The sequence below is a fragment of the Anomaloglossus baeobatrachus genome, chromosome 10 (assembly GCF_048569485.1).
Source record: "Anomaloglossus baeobatrachus isolate aAnoBae1 chromosome 10, aAnoBae1.hap1, whole genome shotgun sequence".
NCBI lineage: Eukaryota > Metazoa > Chordata > Amphibia > Anura > Aromobatidae > Anomaloglossus > Anomaloglossus baeobatrachus.
The window spans coordinates 18614556-18630251 of NC_134362.1; the positions used below are offsets into that span (position 1 = coordinate 18614556).

The following is a 15696-nucleotide window of genomic DNA, read 5'->3' on the forward strand; positions in this document are numbered from 1 at the left end:
TGGCTGACTGTGGGTGGTGTGTGTCTTCCAGCTGAAGTTGCCAGTGTTCAGCTACAGCCAATGGGAAGACACCGCACCCTTCTTAGTTCCCCTCCTGTCACATGACCACTGCCAGAGATAGTTCTGATTTTCCTGGCTCCTGTTTCGTCCTATTCTGTTTTGTGATTCCTGTGTGCTGACTTCTGCGTGTTTTCTGACTACCCTTCTGTCTGCTGTTTTTGTACCTCGCTGCCTGATCCGGATTTGACCTCTGCTCCGTTTTCTGATTACGTCCTTGTCTGCCGATTCTGTCCCTGTTCTGCTATTCCTGGTTTGACCCTGCCTGATGACTAATCTCATCAGACTGCAGCCTTCCACAGGTAGTGATCACCAGGGCCCTGTGTAATTCCAAATCCTTGTATAGGGGTTAAAGGGTTTCAGGGTTCTGGGGGTCCTGCATGGTGAGTGGCTTCCCTCTAGCCTGTCCATTACATCCCATGTGAGTCTGTTGATCCAGGCAGGCGTTACACACAGTTTTGGCATCCCAACCCCAAGGTGGTGGGAATCCAAAAGAGTACAGAAGAACTTCTGAAATACTAAGTTTATATACTGTATATTATGGTGATTTTTGAGCCATGGTGATCCAGCAATCTGTACCAACCATGGTTCCAAACTTCAGAATATCAAGCATATATCACTCATACCCAATGTAGTCCTTGTATCGTTCCTCAATTGGGACCAAGGAGAGTCCAATCAAAATGCAAGAATCACCAACCCAACTTTTTACTCAAGCAGAAATATTCTGCATGGTGGGATAAAATCATTCATATAAGGTCCTGAACATTGAAAAATCTTGATAAATTCTTACATTTTAATATTTAACCTGAAGACATGCTGTTTGGCAAATGTGTCATTGTTTTACAAGTGGTGTGCATACTAAGAAGGCTAACTCATGATTATGGTTCCTGTGTAAGTAGGGTTAGAGCAGTTTTCCTGTTTTGGAAAACCACTTAACAGGCCACAGATAAAAAAAAAAAGAAGAAACTGTCCTTACTCCCCGTCCCCAGGTCCAGCGCTGAGTCTCTGCTGCTGCTCCCAGTGTCTGTTATTGTTCATAGTGATGATGTCAAGTCAACAGGGCTGCAGCCATTAATGGAGCACCCTGACTGGCTGCAGCGCTGTCGAATTGATGTCAGTGCTGTAGAAAATAGCAGACAGCGGGAGCAGCGGTGGAGACTCAGCACTGGACCTGGAGTGGGAGAGTAAAGCATTGTTTGATTGTTTTTTAAACAAACTCCAAATGGGGAACTGGGGTTTACAAAACTGGGAAACTCCTTTAACCCTAGAACACGCAACCATAGAAATCTAGAATAGAAAACAAGTAACCTAGCAGGCCTGCGAGGCCCCAGGTATGCGTTCTAGGGTTAAAGCACCACTCCAGCGTTTTGGTTTGTTTTTCAGCGCTGGAGTGGTGTTTGAAATTTAAGTCACTTGGGTTATATTCACCCTTGTGCAGCTTCATCCTTTTTCGGCGCCGCTCTGGTCCCGCAGCGCCATCTTGTGACCATAACTTCTGATTGACCGGAAGTCATAAGCTCTCAATACAACGCTATGATAGCGAGAAAGAGGCCAGATTGAGGCAAGAACAAGGTCAGAATGAAGCCAGAATGAGGCCAGGATGAGACCAGAACAAAGTCAGAACAAGGCCAAAAGGTGGCCAGAATGAGTCCGGACGAGGCCAGAACGAGTCCAGGACGAGGACAAAATTAGGCCAGAACGAGGACAAAATGAGGCCAGAACAAGGCCAGGACGAAGCCACAACAAGACCAGAATGAGGTTAGAATGAGGTCACGATGAGGCCAGAAGGAAGCCAAACAGAAGTCAGAACGAGGTCTGAATGAGACCAGAAGGTGGCCAGAACGAGGGCAGATCGATGCCAGGACAAGGCCAGAACAAGACCAGACCAAGGCCAGATCGGGGCCAGGACGAGGCCAGAATGAGGTCAAAGCGAGACCAGGACGAGGCCAGAACGAGACTAGACCAAGGCCAGGACGAGCCCAGAACGAGACCAGAACATGGCTCTCATGGAGATGTATTGCGTTGTAACCTCTGGCTCCATGAAACACTGGAGCTGCCGGTGGGTCACGAGTCTCCGGAGACCAGACAGAGGCGGCAGGTGAGTAGAAGACAAGGGGCAGGGGACTTACATTTAAAGTATGACTCCAACGGTGCAATAAAAGAAAACGCTTGAATGGTGAATTAAAGATCCACGAAATTGCAGCCAACCCTAAATGTTAATCATTCAATAATCTAGGACTTTTCTCTGTTATAGAGGACTTGACCCCTAAACAACATTGATCATCTATGCATAGGAAAGATGATGAATATATTGGTGTTTTTCTGAAACTGAGAGAATCTTGAACACAAGGTGCCCCATGTCCCCCATGAGAATGGAGGGTTCGTGAGCATGTGTGACCACCACTCCTATAGACATAAGAGTAAGGGTCACACAGGCTGTCTCCTGCTCCATTCACACAAATGGGGTTTGGACCTCCATTCCCATTATTATAAGGGTCCTATTGGTTGGACCTCCAGCGATTATACATTGATCACCAATCTGAATAGTAGATATATTTTAATTATGGGACAAACCAATGTTGGACACAACCAGAAACTGGCCCCTGTTCAGAAACAGTATAAGAGCTCTTTGTGGCCCAATAGATCATTACAATGCACTGGGAGGCAGTAGTGGCCCCCTTACCTCTTGGGCACAGGTTGCACCAATGATATGTCCGACCCTGGAAAAAGAAACACTTTTAGGGTCATAAAGTTTACATAGACACAGTGACCCCAGTGCTCTGAAAACCTCCGACCTGCCAACCTTCAATGATGCCGCCTCTGATTAGCGAGCCCAGATGACATCCCACTGGGTCTACAAATCAGAAAAGGTGCCAGAAGCAAAATTGCTCACCTTGCCAATCCCTTGGCAATTCAGTCAGCAGTTCCGGTAGTCTCCCCACCTTAGTGGCGGGCACGTGACTGCTGCAGCCAATCAGTGGTCATATATTGTACGACTGACTCCATTGCTGCTATCACGGAATGGTGATGCCACCAGTACGACACGTGACCACTGAGGCCATTGTTGGGCGACAGCCGTCATGTGCCGGTTACTTGTAACCAAAGACCAGTGGACCTTCCGGAGCTTCATCACTCCATCGCCAATGAATCAAAGAGTATTAGGTTTTTGCTCGTTATTTTGTAATGTTTTCTGCTTTTTTTATTTTATATTATTTTTTTTTTAAATTGTCAAATAACACCAAAATGGTCATCAGTTTGGGGTGTAGATAGGTAGAAGTCTTACCGGGCGCAATGCTGGGTGCTATCGGGGACACCAAGAAGCCATTCTGGCCATGGTGTTTAAATTAAGGGCGATGGCAGCAAATTTAACCTTTGTGTGTTTTAGTGTTTTTCATTCATAAATGAATATATCTATTTAAATAGTTTTTCTTGTTATTGATAAGAAGAAACATTAAAGAAAAAAAATACATATAAAACAATAAATACGAGCGATCAGAATAGCATGGAAAGAAACAACAAAAACCCATAAACATCTCTAAAAACCCCATATTTGCACCCAGGGGTGATAGTGGACATGTCTTCCTATCTAATTCCTGATTAATCGCGTGCACAAAATCAAAGGGTGTAAAATAAATAATATTATTTTTTTTAGATGCATAGGAAAAACAGCGCCTCTAGTGGTCACGTATGATATGGCACAATTCTACTGTGAATGACTCCATGGAACACCTGGGGCTGCACAGGTTTAATTAAGTAGCAATCAATACGGCAAGCTTTTCATATAGTAATGGGTCTTATATGACCTAATAACCCCCGTCTCACCTCCAAATACAAGCCATGACCTATCATTCTACGTTGCGTTACACTACCTGCCTAGTTTACCAGAACTGTTTCAATTTCGTTATTTTAGTGCCCCCTTGACGTGTCCACATCTGCCCTCCCCGGTCCAATATCTCGCACTATATTAGAAGAGCGATCACCCTCCTCCTGATACATCGAAACGATTCCGATGCAATAAAAATGGGTAAAATTGGACTAGCCGTCTCGTGTGTTTGCAAGCATGCACTCTAATCAAGCGATGTCTAAAAGGCACATCATCCATGGCCTCCTGCCATCAATGCCCCCACAGGACCTGCTCTATCTCTTGGTAAAAAAAAAAAGTAATTGAATCATCTAGATTGTGGTAGTAAAAGTATTAATCTAAGCGCAATGTGTGAGATATCCTCCGGAGACGCCTCGGCTCTTCCGAGGAAGAATACTCAATGATTGAGGAACCCGTTGATGAGACCAATTGGCAACAAATAAGTGCACGACCTCGACACGCTCCATCATTCCACCTACATGTTATGGTAATTGCATCAATTAATTATCATTGTATTAACAAAAAAAATCACAGTGTGGTCAATCCAACCCAACGAGTAGAGGAGAACCTTCTAAGATCTAAGGTGCATCAAGACGAAGAAGATCTAAATCAAGACCTGTCGAAAATCTAAGGATAAGTCAGGTTCTACAGAGCAGGGGGCTAGAGACAAAACCTCCGCTCGAAACTGGGATCTATTGTCTGGAAGACACGGAGGGAATAGAAACAGCTGTTCACAACAAAGACCCCTTAATGGGCTGCGTGTAATGCCTGCGATCCCCCCGCACTTTCCATCCCTACACCATTCTGCTCGGCTCAGTAGGATCATCTGTCTTCACATTGTAAAAGCTTAGTTTCCAATTTCCATAATTAAGGAATCCGACGCTCAATTGTCCACCAGAAATCCTCCCGGTTGGACCTAAAACTGGAAGAAAAATGGTCATCTCACCCTTCAGTGGACGTCATGGTGTTTCAGGTTCTGTATCTTCTCCGAGGGGTCCCTAGGACTGGGTCACTTTAGGGTTAGATCTTTGGGAAGTCCTTCAGTGGTGACATAAGACGTCTCTAATAATCCTCAGAGTCCACCCCAAAAAAATAGGAACTGGCAGCACCGAGCACCTGCCTCTATTCAACGTCTCTCCAGCATCCAGACCTGAAATGACTTAAGGGCTTGCACTGCCACCCCTGGTGAAGACTGAGCGCTCTTGGTTGATGCCAGGGGGGAGGTGGACTTGTAGGTTTGCTTTGATCCCTTGCTTTCTCCTCTTCCAGGAGCACTGTGTTGACCTGCTGCTGACTAGAGTGGGATTGGAAGGTTTTAGTCTCCTAGCAGTGGATTTGCAGTCTATCCCTCTCTATTTTAGTCAGGGCTGACATCACTCGCTGTTACTCCTTTAAATCCTCAGCCTTCCCTAAGAGCATGCATAGCAATAGAGATCTCACTCAGAGCTGGGGATTCTCTGCCGGAGGTAAAATCCATTCTTACATCAAACTCATCGTCTCGGTAGATAGGACACCCAACCGAGATGCTTACAGAAAACCTACATTATTCCATTAATCCAAAAAAATAAAAAAAAAATATGGAGATTTTGCTTTAAAAAATTGGTAAAAAAATACTATAAAATATTTTTTCCCAGATTTTTTACCAAAAAAAGAAAAAAAATGGAGATTTTGCTTTAAAAAATTATAAAAAAATACAATAAAATTTTTTTTACCAAAAAAAGAAAAAAATGAGATTTTGCTTTAAAAAATGGTAAAAAAAATACAATTAAATAAGTTTACCAAAAATATAAAAAATTGAGATTTTTTTGCTCTAAAAAAATGATAAAAAATACAATAAAATAATATTTTCTAGATTTTTTAACAAAAAAAGGGAAAAATGAAGATTTTGCTTTAAAAAAATGGTAAAAAAAATTTTCAGATTTTTTTTTACCTAAAAAAGGAAAAAATGGAGATTTTGTTTTAAAAAAAATGGTAACACAAATATAATAAAATAATATTTTCCAGATTTTTTTTACCCGAAAAAAAATGAATTTTTTGCTTTAAACAATTGGTAAAAAATACAACAAAGTAATTTTGTCCAGATTTTTTTTTTAACTAAAAAAAAGATTTTGCTTTAAAAAAAATTGGCTTAAAAATGCAATAAAATATTTTTTCTAGATTTTTTACCCCAAAAAATTTGAGCTTTTGCTTTAAAATATTGGTAAAAAAAATAAATTATTTTTTACAGAGTTTTTTTTCAGTTTCTAAGGTTTTACAAATAATAAAAAAACCCTACAAAAATAAAATCTTTTGTAAATCAACAATACACAACACACAATCGTTTTGCACTAATCGGCGGGTCTGGGATTTTTTTTGTTTTTATCTCTGACGGGAAACTGTTATCCCAATTACAAAATGTCATGCGGGTTGTGGACACTCAATGGCTGCTCCATTCATTCTCTAAAGAGCTGACAAAAAAAGCCAAGCAGCCCCATGGAAAATTAATGGATCAGCGGTCAAGTGTGCATGCCGCCCCAGTAACAGGGATAAAAGTTCCCCATTCAGCTGTCAGAATCCACTGATCCTACAGATAGCAGATATCTTAATATAATTAGAAAACCCCTTTAAATATTGCAAACAGAGATGACCGTCCATTGGTTGACTCCTTCTCGAAATCAAAAGTATTGAACCCCTCTATTACTCATTGTTGGACATTAGAGAACAGGTCTCTCGCCCATGAGCTGTGCCAATGTGACGCCCTGGACTAGTCAGGTCGTCACAGGGTTCTGCACAATCTTTCTCTCCCCATGCAGGTCTCAACCCCCCACGGTTCTGGGAGCCTAACCTGCAGTACTGCATCCACCAGCATTCATAAATCCTAGATACACCTTGCACCACACCTGTCAGGCACACCAGTGGGCTGCTTAAGTAGGAATAGGGCCGCCCACCTAGGGGTCAGGCAGGGAGGTGGGAGGTGTCAAGTTAGTTCAGTGGTAGCCCTCGAGCTGTGAGGAGCCCTGAGGAAGCTGGGAGTTGTAGCTCTCAGGGGAGAAGCAGACTAGGTCGCAGATGGTGGTCTGGATCTAGAGGAGTCGGACCCCCGGTACCAGGGGATTGAGGCTAGGTGCCTGTGACCTGTCTTGGAGGACGGTCAGCAGCCTGGGCCTAATCACCAGTCCGGGTCTGAAGGCACGACGGGGTACACGGACCCTAGGTCGGGGAGAAGCTTCAGGCAACTCGGCAATTAACCTGCGGAGGACAGGGCCTTTATGAACTGTTCCCACGAAGCTCAGAGATCGGGTGCACTAGCGCAACGAGGGGGATAGGGCTTTTCAATCAAGCAGCCCACTGAAATACCAAGCGTGAGCCCCTGAGAGCAGGCTCCTTCACTTAGCCATAGTGGGGAGCGGGGCCCGGAAAGCTCCAAGCTGACGGGCCACAAAAGACACTCTAATATACTGTGCCAGGAGGCAGGTCACGGACCACCAGGGAGTGCTGCAGGGGACGGGACCCGGACGAGCTCCCCTCAGGAGACACCGGCAGTCAGTGACTTGGTTTACCCTGTTGTCAGCGTCTGCTTTATTGCTGAGTGAGTACCTAATTAACCCCTTCAACCAGCGAGCCTGCGCTCCCCCTGCACCCTACACTACCATCCAGAGTCCCGGGGCCTTCCCCTACCCGTGGAGGGTGACGACATCTGGCTGCCCCACTCCATCACCCCGGGTACTCCCAACGGCAGCGGCGGTGCTCCCAATTACCGTACACCACAGGTGGCGTCACAAACTATATCTCCTCTGTAAATACCCCCCTCTTCATTTGAGTGTGGCCCCTAGCCCCCGGGTCCAAAGACCCTCGAGCCACGAGTAATCATCACCCCCGGATCCGAGTGGTTCGACCGCTGCAGGGGCGGCACACCTCAAATTCAGCTGCAATATCGGACACAGCTCAGGGCTAAGAGTACTGCTCTTTTAGGGAATAGACCTTCTTTTTCTAATTTTATACCAAACGCTTTGATTTCAGCTAAAATATTCTTGCCTACAGTCGTCTTGAGATTGGAAATAGCCAAATTTAGCCTCAGACTATTCGTTATCTTGTAATCCTAGTTTTTAGACCCAGCGACCTCCTGCATCAGCAAGAACATGTCTGATGCTGTCTTGGAAAATTACACAAATCTTTGTTCCCTTCCACACTTGTTCTTCCTGTTCTCATGATTGTACCGCTGCAGCTGAACGGGTCATGTCAAGGTGCATTGTGCTCCAGGATGCTATTGCCTCACCCCTACCTGTGCACTACCTAGAAAGGTGTCAAAGAGTCCTTCCCGTGAAACTGCATGGCCCTAAATTTTGGGGAAACGGCATGGACTGTTGGGTGTAGTGGTGTTGGAACCTGGTCCTCTATGAGAACGTCCTTCATATAAATATTATAAAGGGTAGCTGCCCAATACACATTTCACTTCTTATTCGACCACACGCTATTCTACATCTTTGCAATATTTTGACTTTACAAAATTGCAGCAACAAGAAGCATCACAATATCTGCATCATTTTTCTTTTTTTTTTAATGCAAACCTATGGGTTACATATGCCACTACATGTCTGTGAAGACCTGAGGTCATGGATTGTATTAATCACCCAGGTAGGTTAACGATGCAACAATTTTTATTTGCGATAGTCCTTATGCTCCTCCAGACGACGGATATCCACAATAGTCCTTAAGATAGTTCCTTAAATCCAGAAAACGGATATCAACAATAGTTTTTAGGATAGTTCCTAAAAATCCATACGACGGATATCAACAATAGTCCTTAGGATAGTTTCTCATATCCAGACAATGAATGTACCTCCAGATGAAGGATATCAACAAAAGCCCTTAGGATGGTTCCTCAAATCCAGACAATGGATGTTCCTCCAGATGAAGGATATCAATAGTCCTTAGGATAGTTCCAAAAAATCCAGACGATGAGTATGAAGAATAGCTCTTATGCTCCCACACACAACAGATATCAACAATAGTCCTTAGGATAGTTCCTTAAATCCAGATGACAGATATTGTATATTTTCCTTAGGATAGTTGCTCAAATCCAGACGGTGGTTATCAAAAATAGTCCTTAGCATAGTTCCTCAAATCCAGACGACGGACAAGAACAATAGTCCTTAGGATAGTGCCTCAAATACAGACGATGGACAAGAACAATAGTCCTTGGGATAGCTCCTCAAATCCAGATAACGGACAAGAACGATATACTTAGGATAGTTCTTCAAATCCCGATGACGGACAAGAAAAATAGACCTTAGGATAGTGCCTCAAATCCAGACGGCGGACAAGAACAATAGTCCTTAGGATAGTGCCTCAAATACAGACGATGGACAAGAACAATAGTCCTTGGGATAGCTCCTCAAATCCAGATAACGGACAAGAACGATATCCTTAGGATAGTTCTTCAAATCCAGATGACGGACAAGAAAAATAGACCTTAGGATAGTGCCTCAAATCCAGACGGCGGACAAGAACAATAGCCTTAGGATAGTTCCCCAAATCCAGATGATGGACAAGAACAATAGTGCTTAGGATCGTTCCTCAAATCCAGACGACAGACAAGAACAATAGTCCTTAGGATAGTTCCTCAAATCCAGACAACGGACAAGAACAATAGTCTTTAGGATAGTTCCTCAAATGCAGACGACAGACATCAACAATAGTCCTTAGGATAGTTCCTCAAATCCAGAGGACGGACATCAACAATAGTCCTTAGGATAGTTCCTTAAATCCAGACATCAACAATGGTCCTTAGGACAGATCTCCTTCTATCAGAAGTAGGGAACGTATTTTTCTCAAAGAAATCTTAATTACTAAGTGCAGGGAGCCCAATTTTGGAATTGACCCAGACTGTTTCCTGACTTGTCATTTGGATTGTCTTATCTGTGTATTAGCGACTACCTTGGGACGTGACCTGCACATTAGGGGCATTTTAAGGGGAACATAGCAATCCCATGCTCCTGACCCAGGATATTACTGTAACACTCATACATATTACGCCTTTCAAATCTTCACAAATGCCCAAATGTTGCCACTGCACTGGAATATCATTCAATTTGGAGCAATTCCCCTAATGTCACAGTATCTGTAAAGAGTAGACAGAATGATCCTTGTATCATGAAAAATATGGTTGCAAGATAAAAAAAATGATACCTCCATATAATAATTTTAGTTTCAGACATATAGATCATGCCAAAGCGATAAATGGAGCGATATTTTCCTATATCTCCACAGGATGGTGAATAAGGGTCTTTTTGCTCTGATGTTCCACTAGTAGATGGAAAATTAGTTCTATGCTACAACATAAGCATTGATTTCCCCAACAGAAATGTTATTCGTCCAAAAATGTTTTTTAATTCTTAAAGAACTTCATTTTTTAGTGAGATGAAAAAAATGAGTTGTGACCACTTGTATCCATCATGTCTCAGGCAACAGAGTCAAGCGTCAAATAACTCCTCAGAACTCATCATATGTACCTGTCCGAAAGATGACCGAGGCGATCTACAGTTATGGCACAATACGATTGGCAGCAGGGGTCCCATTTCTGTCTGTTGGCGATGAGGAGGTCATAGATGTGTCAGAAGGTGGGGATTGGTGAGCAAGTATTGCTTTCAAATTTTTCACCTATTTGAAGCCTTTTGTACAATATTTAAACAAGATCTCTAAAAGGCTTTCCATGCTGGATCTCTTGATTGTATAGAAAGAGTGAAGGTTTTAATCCAGAAGACGATTGAGCATTTTCATTTGATCGTTCATGTGCTTCTTTTTCAGCATTTATAGGACTCTTGGGATCGGTGAGGGTCCGAAGAATGGAAAACGGAACTATGCCTTATGACCTTTCTTAGTGATAGATCTTATAACAATGTGGTGAGAAGAACAGTTTAAGAGGGCAGCTTCGTAAAATTGGAGGGACAATCTTTGTAACCTTTTCCAGATTTTTTTACCCCATGATTTTTTAATTTATGAATCCCATAAATTAGAGGGGTCTATTATAGCAGCCCTTAAAATAAAGACTTCTCACGCTCATCTCCCGGGCATTTAATGTAGTCTTTGGAACATAATTGAGCAGTTAAGATCTTTATTATCTACCATACAGCACTCAACAGGATTTAAGATTTTGTTCTGGCGACGACGTTTCTATTTCTTGCTGTTTTCTTCTATGAGAATCTCTGAAGATGTACACAAAGTCTACAGAGAGTGGACCAACGTTCAAGCGATCTAATCACTGAGATTAGACTACGACGGACAGAAAACAATAAGCGAGGAGGCGATAGCGGGGATGATATGATTGTAGGAGGCTCGGCTGATCCTGTTAAGCAATTTCATATATTACAATTGATATACGACAGGTTAAAGCGGTGCTGTGCTGATACAAATCGGAATCTAGATTCGTGCGGGAATAGTGATTGGTGCATCCCATTTAGTGAGTTTCTAATGACACCTAGTGGTAAAGCCATAAATGATCGTAGAAGGAAACTTGTCATCACATAGCCGGATAGTTCTCACTCAAGACAGTTGCTATAGGGGACACATAGACAGCAGTGCTTCATGGGATTCCCTATTTCAGAACCTTCAAGCTACGCCTCTGATCTCTTCAACAGTTGAAGGAAGACGTTGAGGGACATCTTCATCCTGATGTTAAATCACTGTCAACTCATTGAGACCATAGAAGTTTTTCTCCAGAAAGTTCGACGTTCTCTTTGGCTCTTAAGCATTCTCAAGGATTGTTGGTCGGCACTTTCCACCTCTTCTGAGTGTTTTAGTCGTCTGCAAATGGTCCAACCTAAGACATAGCTTACATATGTTCCATGGGTAAAGCTGGAGGGGACTGCCGATGCGTGTGTCGAGGGGAAGAAAGATGTCCATAACCTGAAATTTTGCCCTGGTTAAAGCAAAACCTGTGCTTTGTTCCGCAAGATACATCTTGATTTGGACTACTTTTAGTATTTTCAAATGTCTTCATCACCACAAAAATATGAATACTTTTTTTGTCCTGATTTTCTTTTACATTCAATATTAGAGTTTTCTTGGATTTTTTTTTTGGGAAACTCGGTCATGTCCAGCCACCTTCATTCAGAGAGATTTACGATGGCATCCCATTCTCGGCAAAAGTGTTGGTCTTAGATATGGGACTTGAATATATCAGATATTTATGACATATCCTGCTCATATACAAGAAATGTCGTAAACGGAACTTTTTAAAACCCAAGCTAATGACATTTATGTAAAGTCCCTGTAATGTTGATGACGTCCACCATATATCTATTGTCGAATTTTGTTACAAATGAGCCGCAAGTGCAGTAGGCTTGGTAGTCCTTGCTATGGACGGCGCATGCGCAGATCGATAGTCTCGCTCTCGAGTGTCATCAAGGACCTTTGAAAGAAGGTAATGAGTGTTTGCTCGGGATCATAGAGAAGAGTGACCTGTCATTCACTAACAAACGGCCAGCAGAGGATGTGGAAAGAGGGACAGAGGCCAGAGAGCTGAAAGTGCAGGGACAAGCCACTTACGCCTTGCAGCTCATTTGGAAATAGATTTCTATTAAATGGAGACATGGACTTATAAAACAAAGGTATGGAATTCATCAACATTACATTGAGTTTAGGTAGATAATGTTATTTTGGGGGTCTAAAAACCTGTGGACAGGTTCTCTTTAGGAATACACCTTTGGGCTTTAGATTTGAACGCAGATAGTAACATCAGGTGTGGCTTTAACTTTCAGAACCCCACCAATGTTCTCAACATACTACGTCACAAGTAATTTTAGGGCTCTCAACTTTTTTGTAACAGTTCCTAGTCATTGTGTTTGATTTCTTCTTGACTTGATGACCAGGGCCTACAGTATTGACCTCACAGTACGGAATGTAAGACATAGTAGATAAGACGTTTGGCTGGGCTTTGTTTTTTGGAACCTCTCCTGATGTTCTCAGCTTGACGTCTTGGTACATGTTAGAAAACAAGAAAATCCAGGGATCTCAACATTTTAGGTAATAGTTCACGGTCATGGTGTCTGATTTCTTGCACTAATCTCCCCAGGTAGACCAGGGCCTACAACATTGACCTCGAAGTGCTGAGCGATGACCATCTCAAACCTTCTCCAGAAGTTCTTGAAACCCAAAACTTACACTACTATCATTATTCCATACTCTGTCTACCAAATTGTACAAAGCATGGCAGGTGAACTAGTAAATGACTAGTCATGAGATGATAATTTTTGATGGGTACGCTCGTCGTCGACACTAAATTCTGCCTACACAGCACGCCCCGATAAGTGATAATTCAGCATTTAGCAGTAACTCTCTGCATTTAGAATTCATTATTCAACTCTTTGGGGGCATCATTAATGTCTCTAAAGATCTGAGAACCAGGGTTTTCCCATTACGATAATTAACCAATTAAATCCCATAGTTTCCAGCTGAACAATAGATATAGCATAAATACAGTCTTGTTCTCCATTCATTGTTCCAAGAAGATTAATGTTTTTAGATCACGAAATTGAATCTGTGGGTAAAAGTGTTACATTTTGTTGGGTTTTGATCTTGTAGAATGATCTCTGTGCAACTAGTCTCCATCGCTCTATAAATCTTCTGCTGTTATAGTGAACCTGTCAGCAGCTCATCACAGACTCCTCTTCTGGAAAAATTGCAAAGATTCTGCTCTCATACTCATCTGCCGGAGAAAGACTGTAGCCAGAAGGAAGCTCACAGCTGTTTTACCGGGGAAGGAGGGAGATTTGGATGAATCTTAGTGACCCAGATTCTGGTAGCCCTAAAAGGCATATAGAATAACTAGTGTATATACTGAATAGCCACTTTATCAAAGACAATGGACCTTTCAGAAGTGGAGCTTCAAAGTATGGAAATGATTAGACTTATGACCATGAAGAGCAGCATAAACTCAAGCAACTTTCATTGAGCTGATCGGTGAAGGTGTCGGGAGCATTATGGTAGCCCTAAAAAGCATATTGATTAACTAGTGTATATATACTACATGGCCACTTTACCAACGACAATGGCCCTTTCAGAACTGGAGCTTCCAGGTATGTAAATTATTAGACCCATGAGCAACGTAAACTCAAGCAACTTTCATTCAGCTGATCAGTGAAGGTGTCGGGAGGATTATGGTAGCCCTAAAAAGCATATTGATTAACTAGTGTATATATACTGCATGGCCACTTTACCAAAGACAGTGGCCCTTTCAAAATTGGAGCTTCCATGTGTGGAAATGATTAGACAGACTTATGACCATGAAGAGCAGCATAAAATAAAGCAATCTTTATTCAACTGATTGATGAAGGTGTTGGGAGGTGAGTAACAAAAAGTAAAAAAAATGTGAAGACTCTCCCAACAAACATTATAGCATTTCATTTTATTACAGACACTTAAAAGTCGAGTAGCACAAATTTCCTAAACTTTTTTGAAAATTTTCCATTTGAGGGTTGATCGTCTTACCTTCTTCACAGATCGTAAATGTTGGTCAACAGCAAAGATTTATCCAAATTCAAAGACATCATGGCCCTTCAGGGGTGTTTTTCTCATGAAAAGAGGGTATAAACAGAGTTGTGGAGGATGGAATGTCCTCAGAACCATACTTGCCAACTTTGAGGCTTGACTGTCCCTTATGCCCATTTTTTAGGACAGTTCCTCCTTCACAACTCTACTTTCACTCTCTTTTCATGGGAGAAACCCTCCTGAAGTGTTGCTTTTTCACTGGCTTTTGAGATGATTCCTTGTGAGACCAAGAGATATGCCAACTCTTCCAGGAGTCTGGGAGTTCTACCGTTTTCATCTGTGAGCTTCACAGATGTTTCAGAAGAGTTGACCTTTCCCTTAAGTCTAGTTGTAGGTATGTAACCCACACATAAAGGTCTTTTCCTGTCTCTCTGAACATGTAAAGCGAGATGCATGTTTCTCGGGAAGATCTCTTTGACCATGACCCTTCAATCTCCCCACAAAAAAGTAAAGAATATTGTCCATTCGTCGAAAAGGTCCATGTCAGGGCAGATGGTTAACTGACCACGACACTGGTGATCAAGATGAGACAGCTGAAATTGTCAATGAATGGAACTCAAGGAAAATCAAAGATACATCATGATTTGGCAACGGGGAACCCCCTTGGTGTTGCTGCATTGACCCAAGGCCATACAATACCTCTGCCAACCTATGGCTACTTGCGGAAGAACTGATGAGTAAGTGAAATAAATCTCTATACCATTAGGCTGCTGACCGTGGACTGTTGGCATGGGCCACTACACTAAAACAAAACTGGCTTCCTGAACTATATCTGCACAGCATTTACAATATACTCTATGTTTCCAGAAGTTTGAGATGTCGGATATTGTGACTGAATATATAAATAAGAGAAAAAGGAAAAACATCCAATTTTTTGAGGCCTACGTCCATTTATATCTGGACTCTGCCAAGTCTACTTCATATTTTTTTCCAACCAGTCTTGGAAAGTGATGACTTTGGTGTACCCAGTATAGAGCTCCTGGTGACAGGTCTTGTCATAGCCCCAACTGACCAGTCCTACTAGCTGCCACGTAGCCTCAGATGACGCCTTTCCCGGCAATAGAGCAGTGGCAATGCCTCCAGTCTCGGATGGACATATGTGAGCAGAGGCGCCTGGTGCCATTTTAGCGCAGAGCATGCTTTCTGTCACGCTGACAGAGATTCCGTTCTCTTCATACTGCTGCTCACAGAGGAGAGAGTCCACCGGCAGCACCAACCCGGAACGAATCGTCTCATTCTTGAAACCTGGT

At 42.6% G+C, this 15696-nt stretch overlaps 2 protein-coding genes across 4 annotated transcripts in view; both read right to left on the reverse strand.

Annotated features, from left to right (window-relative positions):
• The window catches only part of SLC1A2 (solute carrier family 1 member 2), a 134279-nt gene extending 129023 nt beyond the window's left edge, over positions 1 to 5256 (reverse strand). Inside the window, exon 1 of one of the 2 annotated variants that reach the window (XM_075326323.1) lies at positions 4866 to 5255. In XM_075326323.1, the coding sequence (XP_075182438.1) occupies positions 4866 to 4882 (17 nt within the window). In that variant the 5' untranslated portion in view covers positions 4883 to 5255. Of the gene's footprint in view, positions 1 to 4865 lie in introns of both variants that reach the window. The other variant, XM_075326324.1, reaches the window with a different exon arrangement.
• An 8941-nt stretch (positions 5257 to 14197) lies between these two features.
• The window catches only part of PAMR1 (peptidase domain containing associated with muscle regeneration 1), an 85530-nt gene continuing 84031 nt past the window's right edge, over positions 14198 to 15696 (reverse strand). For both annotated transcript variants that reach the window (XM_075325282.1, XM_075325284.1), the window contains exon 11: positions 14198 to 15696. This exon is cut by the window's right edge and continues 200 nt beyond it. In XM_075325282.1, the coding sequence (XP_075181397.1) occupies positions 15360 to 15696 (337 nt within the window). In that variant the 3' untranslated portion in view covers positions 14198 to 15359.